The sequence below is a fragment of the Prionailurus bengalensis genome, chromosome B4 (genome assembly GCF_016509475.1).
Source record: "Prionailurus bengalensis isolate Pbe53 chromosome B4, Fcat_Pben_1.1_paternal_pri, whole genome shotgun sequence".
Taxonomy (NCBI): domain Eukaryota; kingdom Metazoa; phylum Chordata; class Mammalia; order Carnivora; family Felidae; genus Prionailurus; species Prionailurus bengalensis.
This window is the reverse complement of record NC_057358.1, coordinates 59,491,517-59,504,507: the sequence shown is the minus strand read 5'-3', so window position 1 is coordinate 59,504,507 and position 12,991 is coordinate 59,491,517. Positions and strand designations below refer to the sequence as shown.

General features: G+C 37.1%; 1 protein-coding gene across 2 annotated transcripts in view; it reads left to right on the top strand.

Moving 5' to 3' along the window:
• The window catches only part of ITPR2 (inositol 1,4,5-trisphosphate receptor type 2), a 508,158-nt gene that overhangs the window by 351,558 nt on the left and 143,609 nt on the right, over positions 1–12,991 (top strand). For both annotated transcript variants that reach the window (XM_043561419.1, XM_043561418.1), the window contains exons 44-45: positions 3,774–3,869; positions 6,168–6,290. In XM_043561419.1, the coding sequence (XP_043417354.1) occupies positions 3,774–3,869; positions 6,168–6,290 (219 nt within the window). The remainder of the gene's footprint in view (positions 1–3,773; positions 3,870–6,167; positions 6,291–12,991) is intronic.

Below are 12,991 nucleotides of genomic sequence, written 5' to 3'. Positions count from 1 at the left end.
TTCTTTTTTATTAAAAAAATTTTTAAACATTTTTATTTATTTTTGAGACACAGAGAGACAGAGCATGAGCAGAGGGAGGGGCAGAGAGAGAGAGAGGGAGACACAGAATCCCTAACAGGCTCCCCAGGCTCTGGGCTGTCAGCACAGAGCCCGAGGCAGGGCTTGAACCCATGAACCATGAGATCATGACCTGAGCCGAAGTCGGATGCTTAACTGACTGAGCCACCCAGGCACCCCCATAATTTTGTTTCTAAATATAGATTTAGATATATAATGGAATCATATGTTGTGCTTATGTGAAGACTGTGCTAAGAGCTCCTAATAAGCAAATATTTCTTTTCATAGACGAGATGAATTTGTATTTTTTTCACTGTTTTCATTGGCAATATGTATAAGCCTTCAGTCTTTCTGTTCATAGAATAGAATGAAGATGATCCTTACATAGATTAAACTTGTATCCTTTTTTTCGTTAACATCATGCTTTAGTTAATGAAGCCAAGCTAAGACCATGTGACGGATAGCTTAGGTTGAGTTACAAGAAAAATGTTTATTTCATCTTACATTCATCTTTTTTTTTTAACGTTTATTTATTTTTGAGACAGAGAGAGACAGAGCATGAACGGGGGAGGGTCAGAGAGAGGGAGACACAGAATCTGAAACAGGCTCCAGGCTCTGAGCTGTCAGCACAGAGCCTGACGCAGGGCTCGAACTCACAGACCGTGAGATCATGACCTGAGCCGAAGTTGGACCCTTAACCGACTGAGCCACCCAGGCGCCCCTTACATTCATCTTTAATCATAATTCATAAAAAAAACAACATACAGAAGCCTTGACCTTTGGCTTTTAAAGTCCTTTATTGGCCTAAAAACTCATTTTTAATTGATATAACTTAATGGAGGGAAATACTGAGTGATTCATCGATTAGAACAAAGTATAGGCGTATAGATTATTTACAAATCCAGACCTATTAAAAAACTAAATGATGGGGTATTACTTAACCATATATAAATATTTTTATCTATTCAAATGAAAATGCTTTTTTGATAAAGGATTATTTAAAATTTCACTTATGTTACTAGGCACTATTATGTGTATCTTTTCAAAATATGACAGTTGGCTAAATCAAGATATGTATAAAATACCAAAGGGATGGATTTAACTTGAAATATTTAAAATATAGTCTTCTACTTAAAGAACAAGGCATATATACCTTTCCAAACAATCTATGAAGCTTTATGTATAATGGCCAATATGAGAACAATGTTTTTAAAGCAGAGCAATACAAAGTGACAAATTTTAGGGGGCTTCCATGGGTAGAATGCTTTTAATTATAAATTCTCCATAACATTATAGAGTATGCCATAGCAAAAATGCTAAATTAAGTTTTATTTTATATTAGTCATTCTTAAATTTAATTGCTTAATTATTTATAATTTTAACTGTACTTAATTCTATAGACTCATTTACTATATAGGTTTATGAATTTTTTATTCATATGTCTTATCCTTTCATTTTTAATTTATATTTCATAGCTGATCTGTGACTGTAAAGTGTTGAATTTGTAAATAGGTAGCTTTTGTTGTTTTTTTTTTTATAAAGGTCCCTAGCTCCCTTTGGAAGAAAATCTTCTGTTAACACTGACACGCACATTTGATTTCTTAGTGTATGTAGGCTCTTGTACTTTCAATTTGATTCAGATTTCTGTAGGTCATTTACAAGATTTCTATTCTTCCAACATAGTATAAAAAGAAGATTGGTTGGAAAAAATATCATCTTGCCAATGGTATTCTGAAATTGGATGTATTTTTAAGCTATTATGTACTGGGCCTGCTAAGTAAGGTTCATTAGAGAATACTGTGAGTGTTACCAAGGTTTTAGCTTTAAAATCTGTGGGGTCAGTTCAGATTGGTCTGAGGATCTCAGCTCCACTAATCCTGGAACCTTATTTTTTTTAGGTACGTTGTTTGTATAGGATGCTAGAGTATAAAAATGGATTTTTAGGATTTAGTACCAATGCTTAAAAATTGAAAATGGAACAGAAAAAAAATAATGCCACTTCCCTTACAAAATTCTAAAGCTTTTTCAGGACATTGCTACCATCATCATCAGACATCATTGCTACTAATATTAGTCATTTAAAGACAGTCTTTAGGCTGTACTCGTGAAAGAAAAAAGTGGAGAGAATTTAGTATTAAACTACTCAATAAAATTAATTTGTATAAAATTAACAAAACTTATGTAGTAAATGTCTGCATACATCAAGCAACTGATTCAGTTCAAGTTTTTATCCCGTAAGATGTTAATTCTGACTCACTGAGAAACATCTTAAAGCCATTTGACTCTACTTCTCTTGTGCTCCCTCCTATCAAAGATTGTGTGTGGAGGTTGAGATTTTTATCTAAATAAATATTGCAAAAACACTGTAGAAATATCTCCCAGGTGGTTTTTATCATTTCACAGGTGGCCACAATTCTGGAGCGGTGCTATTGAAAACAGTGTAAAGAAACATCTTCCCACATGTTGAGGATATTGTGCTTTGTGTAATAAGACTTTCTGTAATTCTTTGGATCATAAATCAACTATATCAGAAACATTTTTGGAATCCATAGGTTAAATGTTTGACAATACATATTTATAAACCAAATTGGAACATTAAAGACAACATAAACTATTTTTAGTCTCTATTAAACAAAATTAGAAAATATTATTCTTCAACAACCCAGATGATAAACATGATGCATATATATGCCATATAGTGAGACGAATAAACTATTATCGATAAATTTATATTTTACTTCTAACTTGTGAATTTAGAATTTTAGATTAATTCTCAGCAATTATTGCTTAAATTTATTTAAAGTTTTGGTATGCTAATATGCTAACATGTTACAAACTATTACACTAAATTCTTTGAATTATATACCATTTCTATAAAATACATCGTTCACCTTACTGTCATTTTTTAAAATTGTTTTAAATGTTTATTTTTGAGAGAAAAATAGAGAGAGCAGGGGAGGGGCAGAGAGAGAGGGAGACACAGATTCCAAAGCAGGCTGCAGGCTCTGCACTGTCAGCACAGAGCCCAATGCAGGGCTTGAACCACGAACCATGAGATCATGACCTGAGCTGAAGTCAGATGTTTAACAGACTGAGCCACCCAGGCACCCCTCACCTTACTTTCTTATTAAAATGGCATCATGGCAATGCCTATTTAGAAAATAGTGAAGGAAAATATTATATTTTAATGCATTACGTACAAAGTCAATTTTGTATTTAAAACACCCTTTCACTTATATTTAAAATATTCTTTGTAACATAGCTCTCATGATTCATTATTTTTATTTCGTGTTGACAATGAAGTAAAGCATTCTATTTAATTTATTTTTTGTTATTATTTATTTATTTATTTATTTATTTATTTATTTATTTATTGAGAGAGAGCATATGTGTGTGCACATGTGCAGGTGAGCAGGGGAGAGGCAGAAGGAGAGGGAGAGAGAGAATCTTAAGCAGGTTTCATGCTCGGTGGATTCCATGACTGTGAGATCATGACCTGAGCCCAAATCAAGAGTTGGATGCTAAACTGACCGAGCCACCCAGGCGCCCCTAAAACATTCTATTTTAAAATGTTAGTTAGCCAAATGAAATTAGCAGTTTAAAATTGTGTTTGTTTTTTAAAAAATGCTCCTGGTAATGTCAGTCAAAACAAATGCAGGGATTGTTAATCCATGAAATAGACTTTTCATTTGCATTAACTAAATCTGTATCTCTAGAACAATGCCTCCAAGCTTTTGCTGGCCATCATGGAAAGCAGACACGACAGTGAGAATGCGGAAAGAATTCTTTTTAACATGAGACCCAGGGAACTGGTAAGAAAACTTTTGAAACTGTGCTAATAGTGTGAATCCAAAAAGGGACAAATTTGTAGTATGCATGTCATGAAACAAGTCTAGTGGCTTTCACTGCTCTACCAGGCATGATGGCATATCACAACCTACCTTTAAAAGTAACTCAGGAGGTCCCATGATGCAAAAGGCCTTTGTGATTTGGGTCCTTACTTCATTGGTTTTATCCACTCTAAGCACTTTTCTTTTATTTTAAGTTTATTTATTTTGAGTGAGAGAAACAGATAGAGAGTGCATGAACAGGAGAGGTACAGAGAGAGAGAGGGAGAGAGAGAATCCCAAGCAGGCTCCATGCTGTCAGTGCACAGCCCAATGTGGGGCTCAATCTCACAAACTGTGAGTTCATGACCAAGCCACAACCAAGAGTTGGACAGTTAACTGGCCGAGCCACCCAGACGCTCCTCTAAGTACTTTTCTTAATCAAACTGTCACAGTCTATTAAACTATCTGCAAATTCTTTTTGCCAGAAAAAAAAAAGCAAGTTTTCTTTAGTTTGTGTATTGGAATATTTGAGAAAGGTATGTGAAAAATGTTTGTACTCCTCGAAAATTTTATTTATATCTCTTTCTGAACAATAAGAATAAAACCAATTCCTTCTGTGCTTGTTTGTATCATTGAAATGTTACACCATGCTTGGCCTAAAGAAAATTATCTGAAGACTTGACTGGGGATTCCACAGAGATCATTAGTGTGTCTTCTTATTGTAGAAGTTATATTTTCCACCTCGCTTGTAACATAAAAATTATGAAGTAATATCAGCATGCTTTAAAAGCACTGGGCTTCTTTTTTTTTTTTAATTTTAATTCCAGTATATTTAACATACAGCATTATTTTAGTTCCAGGTGCACAATATAGTGATTGAACAATTCCATGCATCATCCAGGGCTGTTCACGACATGTACCCTCCTTAATCCCCACCATCTATTTCACCGCCCCTCCCACCCCCCCATCATCTCACTTCTGGTAACCATAAGTTTGTTCTCTATAGTTAAGAGTCTGTTTCTTGGTTTGCCTCTCCCTTTTTGTCCTTGAAAGCATGGGGTTTCAAAAGCATTGCTCTCTCTTTAATAGTGAGGAATAAAGTTGAGGAGGGCAGATAAAAATGTAAGATACAGTTTTATTTAACATATATTTACTGAGAGCCTCATATCTGTAGGTAGTGGACTAAGAGGACCAAGACATTCTCTATTTTTATGGTTAAATGGGGCTAAGAGTTACATGTTCATTCAACAGCAGCAATGTACAATAGCCCTCTGCCTACAACACCTTATTCTCAACATCCACTTCCTTCTTGTGGCCCCCCATCAGTCTCTTGCCTGAGTTCATGTCCCTACTGTGTGCTCACTAGGTGCCTCACACTTAGTGCTGCTGTAGAACTGTTGTGTTCACCTCTTGATGTACTGACTCTCCCGCCGGACAGTAAGTTCCTTGAGAGCATATACTGTGTTGTACCCACTGTTGGGTCCTCAGTACAGAGGACGACGTCCAGCACCATTTGTCCCTGTACCTAGTGGAAGCTTAATAAATAACGGATGTGTCTCAGGGTTCTAGAGTTGCCTAATTCATTGGAACTTTGGCATTGTCAGTATTCAAACATCAAAGCAAAAATGTTCAAGGAAGACAGAAAATATTGTTTGTGTTTATTTAAATAAAGATGATTTCTAAGGCCATTTTCATTTATAGTTCTTTCGTAGTTTTCAAGTCTTTGGAAGTGTTCCAGTTTTTAAAATTTTTTTATTTAAAAAAAATTTTTTGGGGGGCGCCTGGGTGGCTCAGTCGGTTAAGCGGCCGACTTCGGCTCAGGTCACGATCTCACAGTCCGTGAGTTCAAGCCCCACGTCAGGCTCTGGGCTGACCGCTCAGAGCCTGGAGCCTGTTTCAGATTCTGTGTCTCCCTCTCTCTCTGACCCTCCCCCGTTCATGCTCTGTCTCTCTCTGTCTCAAAAATAAACGTTAAAAAAAATAAAATAAAAAAATAAAAAATAAATAAATAAAAATTTTTTTAATGTTTATTTATTTTTGAGACAGTGGGAGACAGAATGCTAGTGAGGGAGGGGCATAGAGAGGGGGAGACAAAGAATCTGAAACAGGCTCAAGCCCATGATGCAGGGCTCAAACCCACGAACTGTGAGATCATGACCTGAGCTGAAGTCGGACGCTTAACCGACTGAGCCACCCAGGTGCCCCAGAAGTGTTCCAGTTTTTCATTATACCTCATAGACAACGTAAAATGCCTGTTCTTCCTATTTGTTTTTTTGATAGGTGGATGTGATGAAGAATGCCTATAACCAAGGATTGGAATGTGACCATGGGGATGATGATGGAGGAGATGACGGTGTTTCCCCAAAAGATGTTGGACACAATATCTATATTCTGGCCCATCAGGTATCACATTTTATGTCCAATATTATTTTGTTAATCTTAACAGTTGTGTTTTGTGCCATGGCTTGTTATATTTTCATGTTCTGGTCCCTTCATTTCTTCAGCACCTGCCCCCTTGTTCTGGGCCAAGGAGAAGGAAATGCTCTCAGAATGCCCAGTTGTGTTCCGGGAGTTATGCTAGGGGCTGATCTACAAGAAAATGATACTTGCCACCAAAAACTGCTGGGCCAGGAGGGAGGAAACAGTCCCAGGTCAGAGCCTGAAAAATAGGAAAACCATGGCAACTAATGGAAGTTTGAAGGAGAGAGGAGGAGAGGCTGAGAAGATAGAGAGTGTGAAGGAAGGGGGTGTGTTCAGGTCTAATCAGGATAAACCTTGAGGATGGCTTTTGGCCTCTTAGAGTTGTAGGTCGGCATGTTTCATACAGAAGCTGTAAGTATTAGCCTGTAATTAGTTTCCATTGGACTTCTAACAGATATTAGGCTAAATTTTAAATTCTTTTAGAGGAACCATTTTCATTTTATAGTACCTCATGAAAATAGGTGCTTAGTAAGTGTTGTTTGATGAATTTAATTTTATTAACATGAAGATCAACTTGAAATTTGCATCTTCTAACACAGATGTGTTTAAAAGTTAAAAATATTGAATGCACAATGCCAATTTGATTTTTTCCGTAGTAGCTTCTTCTTCTTTTTTTTTTTTTTTTTTTTTTTTACAGGTTAAAGTCCAAACTTTTGGACTTTTCCAGTCTTTCTCTCCAGTCATTTTCTCACATTGTCAACCTCTCCCTCTTCCTTCTTCCCATACATCTTAACAGTTAATTGAACAGACATTGGTAGATATAAAGTAAGATCCTGAGTACATTTATTTATTTTTACTTTTTTTATTTTTCCAGTTTTATTGAGATATAATTGACATATACAGCACTATGTAAGTTTAAGGTGTTGAAAGGTTGCTCTTTAGACACTTCTTGCCCTTCTCTTCTTTGTATAACTATCTAATATACGTAAACTTGAGTATAACTTTTACAAAAGATTCTGGGAAGGTGTCACATTCTAGGATATATTAGCAAAAGAGGTTGCTCTGTTTTTTTTTTTTTTAATACATTTCAATCACTGACAAGATTTTTGGGTCTCTCATAGTATAGCAAAATGCATATATAGAATGGAAACAGGTAAGGGCAGATAGATTATAGCTAGAAAGACAAAAGAGAATTTTAGGTATTGATGGATGAAGGACAGAATGAAGGGCAAGTTGAAGGAAGTAGAACACAGAGGTTTAGGATGTGGAAAAGGTGTTTTTGAGAGAAAGAGAAATTCAGATGATAGAATTGAGTCAGTCTAGAAAAGCAGTGACTAAAGATTGAATGTGAATGGAAAGAAAAAAAATCACAGGCTGAGAATGAAAATCAAATTGGCTACTAGAATGAATAGAGAAACCTGATGGCCCAACATGGACATGGGCAAGGAGTTATTTCACAAGCTGTAGCATGGTGGAAGGAAAACAACAAGGAAGAATGGGCCAGAGTGAGCAGTGAAAATTTTAGAAGAAGGAAGTAGAGGAGTCCAGCCACCCATGTGCTCTTGACTGAAGGCTAATTTTGCTCTGTCTGGAGAGGCTGTCCCCTCTGCCCGAGTGAGCAGTTACACGAACAAGTCCTGACCTTGCAGCCTTTCAATGGGAAATGAACAACCAGACCAGCTAAGGCAGCCTTGGAACCAGTAGAATGGCAGATGTTTGAACCAATCACCCAGATCCATGAAGAGGAGGTTTAAAAATGCAGCCTCAGATTACCAGTATAATGTGTGTAATAGTAAAAATGTCAAGGTCAAGAAGAGACTTTTCTAGGTCAGTTCATTTTTAAGCAGACTAGGTATAAGAGTAGAGAATACAAATTTTAAAAACAGGCTATGGGGGATGTTGAAAAGAATGAAGAATGAGAATAAAGAATGCAAGAGCTAGTCACAGATTGAAAGGTAATGACACAAAATACAAACAACTTGAAAGCGAAGATGGTGCAAGGGTCAATGGTCTTGAAGGATTTAAGTTTATGACAGCTCTTGAAGAGAATAGCTTAGATTCAAAAATTATGGTAGAGTTGTCCAAAAGTGGGAGTTCGGAAGTAGTAAAAAAAAAAAAAAAAAAAAGGGAAGAAGGGGATAAAAACAACTTACTGAAACAAAGAGATAAAATTACAGATGTGAAAATGGCTTGCATGGATATGTAGAGGTTTCTCAATTTCACAAAACCAAAACGTTGAAAAAGCAATAGTTTGCAGAACCAGGATGGTACAGTGTGGATATACATAAATGAAGCCAGATTTCAGGAAGAGGGAGTACATCAGAGGGGTAAAGGGAAGGAGATTCTGAATTGCTGAACACTCTAAGCCTTGTGATTAATTTTTTTTTAATGTTTATTTCTTTTTGAGACAGGGAGAGACAGAGCATGAACGGGGGAGGGTCAGAGAGAGAGGGAGACACAGAATCTGAAACAGGCTCCTGAGCTGTCAGCCCAGAGCCCGACGCGGGGCTTGAACTCACGGACCGCGAGATCGTGACCTGAGCCGAAGTCGGCCGCTTAACCGACTGAGCCACCCAGGCGCCCCTCTAAGCCTTGTGATTAAATTGTTAGGAGTAAATATGAAATGAGAGTCCATGCACATTCTTCTAGGAACTCAAAACGGGGTAGGAATGGCAAAATATATGAAACGGGGTATGTGCAACTGACAGTGTCGGGTTACGCAACTGTCCTCTTATTTAGTTACAGTGACGCAGAACATTGTTACCTTATTACTTTTAAATGCATTCTCTTGGGTGACTCTTCCCACCATCTTTTAATGAAAAATTCAGTTTTCACTCATAGAAGAGAATCCTCTGTGCTCTTTTGATCTTTCCACAAGTGACTCCTTCAGCTTTCTCTAGGCTTGGATGTTATATCTGGTTAAGTGCATTATGAATCTGTTACCCAAACAGCTCCCTCACCGAAGCACAAATGGAAAGAGCAGGGGGTGTATACTTGGCTTCAGGAGGAGCCATGTAGCTGTGCTCCAAGGGTTTGGTGGAGCCCAGGTTTCAGTGCTTTCATTGTGGACATGGAATTATTTGCCTCCTGAGCACTGATGACCATGCAGATTGGTTTCTGCCTTTGCACAGTTCAGTAATTCTAAAACCAAGGTTCAACTTCCTCCTTGTTTTACTATAATCATCTTTTGTACAGACAGTTTATTTTGGTGCACTGAGACTTTCAATTTTTGTTGTTATTCTTTTCATGGTAGTGAGGTAGTTCTGCTTTTCTGCCATGACATCCTTTTTGGCCCTTCCTGTGGTTGGTGTTACAAGAAACAAATAATGCTTCTTGTAAGTGTCTTGTCTGATCTACATAATACTATAAATACATCAAAAAGGGAATTTCTTAAGTTCTAATACTATGGTGTGTGCAGAGAATTTCCTTAAAATTCAGCTATGTGTCCTTTTTGATTTTCTGTCTTCCACATGTTCTCCTTACGCATTTCTGTCTCTTCTTTCTGCTGTGGTCTTGTTCTTTTATATTTTGCTTTCTTCCTGTTCCTTCTCCCATTTATTCCTCTCTTTCTGTAGAATAGTCACTACCTGCAATCTAGGACATTCTTCAGTGCTTTGTATATGTTTAACTTGTATTAAACCATATTGCTTTTCTGACGCCATGTAGCAATTTCTGTTTTTTGTGTCTGAAAATTTTTTTTATTTTATTTTCCCCCAAACCTTATTGAGATATAATTGACACATAACGCTGTATAAGTTTAAGGTGTATAATGTGTTGATTTGTCACATTTGTGTGTTGCAAAATGATTACCACCAACCATTAGCTTCATCTCATTGCATCATTATTTCTTATTTGCTGGGAACATTTAAGGTATACTCTCTTGGCAACATTCAAGTATATGATACAGTATTATTAGCTATATTCACCACTCTATACATTAGATCCCTGGAACTTGTTAATCTTATAACTGTGCATTTGTATCCTTTGACCAACATCTTCTTATTTTTCCCACCCCCAACCCCTGGCAACCATACTTACACTGTCTCTATGAGTTCCATATTTTTAGATTCCACATGTAAGAGATCATATGATATTTGTCTTTCTCTGACTTATGTAACTGAGCATAATGCCCTCAGGGTCCATCCAGGTTGTTGCAAACGGCAAGATTTCCTTCTTTCTTAGAGCTAAATAGTACTCCATTGTGTAAATATATACACCACCACCTATGTTGTTTCCATATCTTGGCTATTGTAAATAATGCTTCAGTGAACATGCGAGACCTTCTATTTTAATACCTACCAGAACTAAGATTTATATGGAGAAACTTCTGTCTCATGAGGCAAGAAAGAATGGATCATTATAACTGGCTATATGAAATTATTTTTAAAATATAGGTTTTAAAAGTTTTAGTAAGCATTTCCCTATGTCACTAAATGGTCTTTGAAAACATAATTTTAATGTGTGCATAATCATTCATCATTTGAATGTACCATAATTTATTTAATCACTCCTATTGTTGGACATTTAGATTTCTAATGTGTTGGTATTATAAATTATGCTATGATTAACATCCTCATACATTAATCTTTGTCTGCTACACTGATTACTTCCCTAGGATAAGTTCCAAGAAGTTTAATTACTAGGTCACAGGATAGGAACTATTTTATGGTTCTTGATGCATATCATAAAATTGTTTTTCACAATGTGTGATGGTATTAATTTTACTGAATCCTAAAATTACTACCGTTTAAAAAAATATTTGCCAAACTTACAGTGTTTGGAACATAGTGACCACTCCGCAAATATTTGTTAAATGAGTTAATCAATTATAGATGAAAGGGGAGCTCATTAAAAAAAATTTAGTTAACATTTATTCATTTTTGAGAGACAGAGAGAGACAGAGCATGAGCAGGGGAGAGGCAGAGGGAAAGAGGGAGACACAGAATCCAAAGCAGGCTCCAGGCTCTGAGCCGTCAGCATAGAGCCCCATGCAGGGCTTGAACTTACAAACCGTGAGACCGTGAACTGAGCCAAAGTCGGACGTTTAAGCGACTGAGCCACCCAGGTGCCCCGAAAGGGAATCTCATTTTAATTCACATCTTTTGGATTATAAATAAAATGGACTATCTTTTAATGCTATTTGATATTTCTGTTTTCTGTGAATTATTTGAAAATGTGTTTATCCATTCTTCTGACAGCATCCATTTTTTGTTAGTGAATTTTAATTAGCAGTAACAAATCTTAGTCATAGTAGTTATATCTACTTTTTCCTGATTAATTTGCTTTTTAATGTTTTTTTTAGATGTTTATTTATTTTTGAGACACAGAGAGACAGAGCATGAACAAGAGAGGGTCAGAGAGAGGGAGACACAGAATCTGAAACAGGCTCCAGGCTCTGAGCTGTCAGCACAGAGCCCGACGCGGGGCTCGAACTCACGGACCGCGAGATCATGACCTGAGCTGCTTTTTAATGTTTTAATGATAGGTTTCTTCTGCCACGTTGAGATCTCTTAAACACTCACCTAGATTTTCTTCTGGTATATAATGAATTCAGTTTTGTATTTGATTATATAATCTTTCCATGTCATAATGCAGAAATAATAAAAAAGTAAGTTCTGATGCTAAGTTATCTCTGAAGACACAGTCTCAGATTTAGTAGTAACAGCAGTCCATGAGGACAGGGTTTATAGGAGTCATGTGAGTGTGATGTAGAGCATGGGTCACAGAGACAGCTTTAGCAGAAGAGGTCAGGGCCAAATCCAGACCACCTTCAGGGTCAGATGGGGCATGTGACTGAGTGCTGAGGGAGCAGGTGAGGCTGGGACAGTCTGGTGATCTTCGCCCAAAGCAGGCAACCATTACTCACCTTTGCTGACTTTCCAATTGGGATTGTAGGCCCTAGATTTCCACTTCTTTCAACATTTCAACAGAAACCTGAATTTTGAAATTTTTGAAAAATGTAAAATCTTTTAATTTTTAAATTTGACAACTCATTCAGTATTTAAAAAAAAAAAAAACATGAGCAGTCCAAACAAAGCTCGCCAGCAAGTGGAACGTAGCCCATGAGCCATAGTTTGCCACTTATGGAAAAGAGGATCCAAATTTCTCATTTATTCGTCATTCAATTGCATGGATTTCTTGCGTGCTTACTCGATGGCAGGCACTGTGCTAGATGGTAGGAGTACAGCAGTGGAAACTAAGAGATCAGCTCTCAGGGAATTTACATTCTGACTGGGAGCAATGAAGAGTAGAGAAACCAGAAAGACAGGAGAGTGTGATATAAGCTCTGTGGTGAATGAGAACAGGGTGTGATGAAAGACAGTGGTGAAATGCCATTGTAGATTGGGGATCAGGAGGGTTTTCTCTGAGGAGCTGAAATTGAAGCTAGCTCTAAGTGAGAAAGCTAATGCCAGCGGTATGAAATGGGGAGGGTGGGGGACATCCCAGAGCAGAGAGTGGCTTGAAAGTGGCAATGAGCTTGGCGTGTTTAGAGGGACAGAAGATCTGTGAGGCTAGACCCTCAACCAGCTGTTAGCACTCAAATATTATAATAATCACATACAGTGCACCTAAGTCTCCTTTATTATAAGATAGTCATTCAAGAATATTCATTGAGCACCTCTTACATTAGGCATCGTTTCAGTTGCTAAAATGGAAAGATGAATAAAGATGCCATCAAGGAG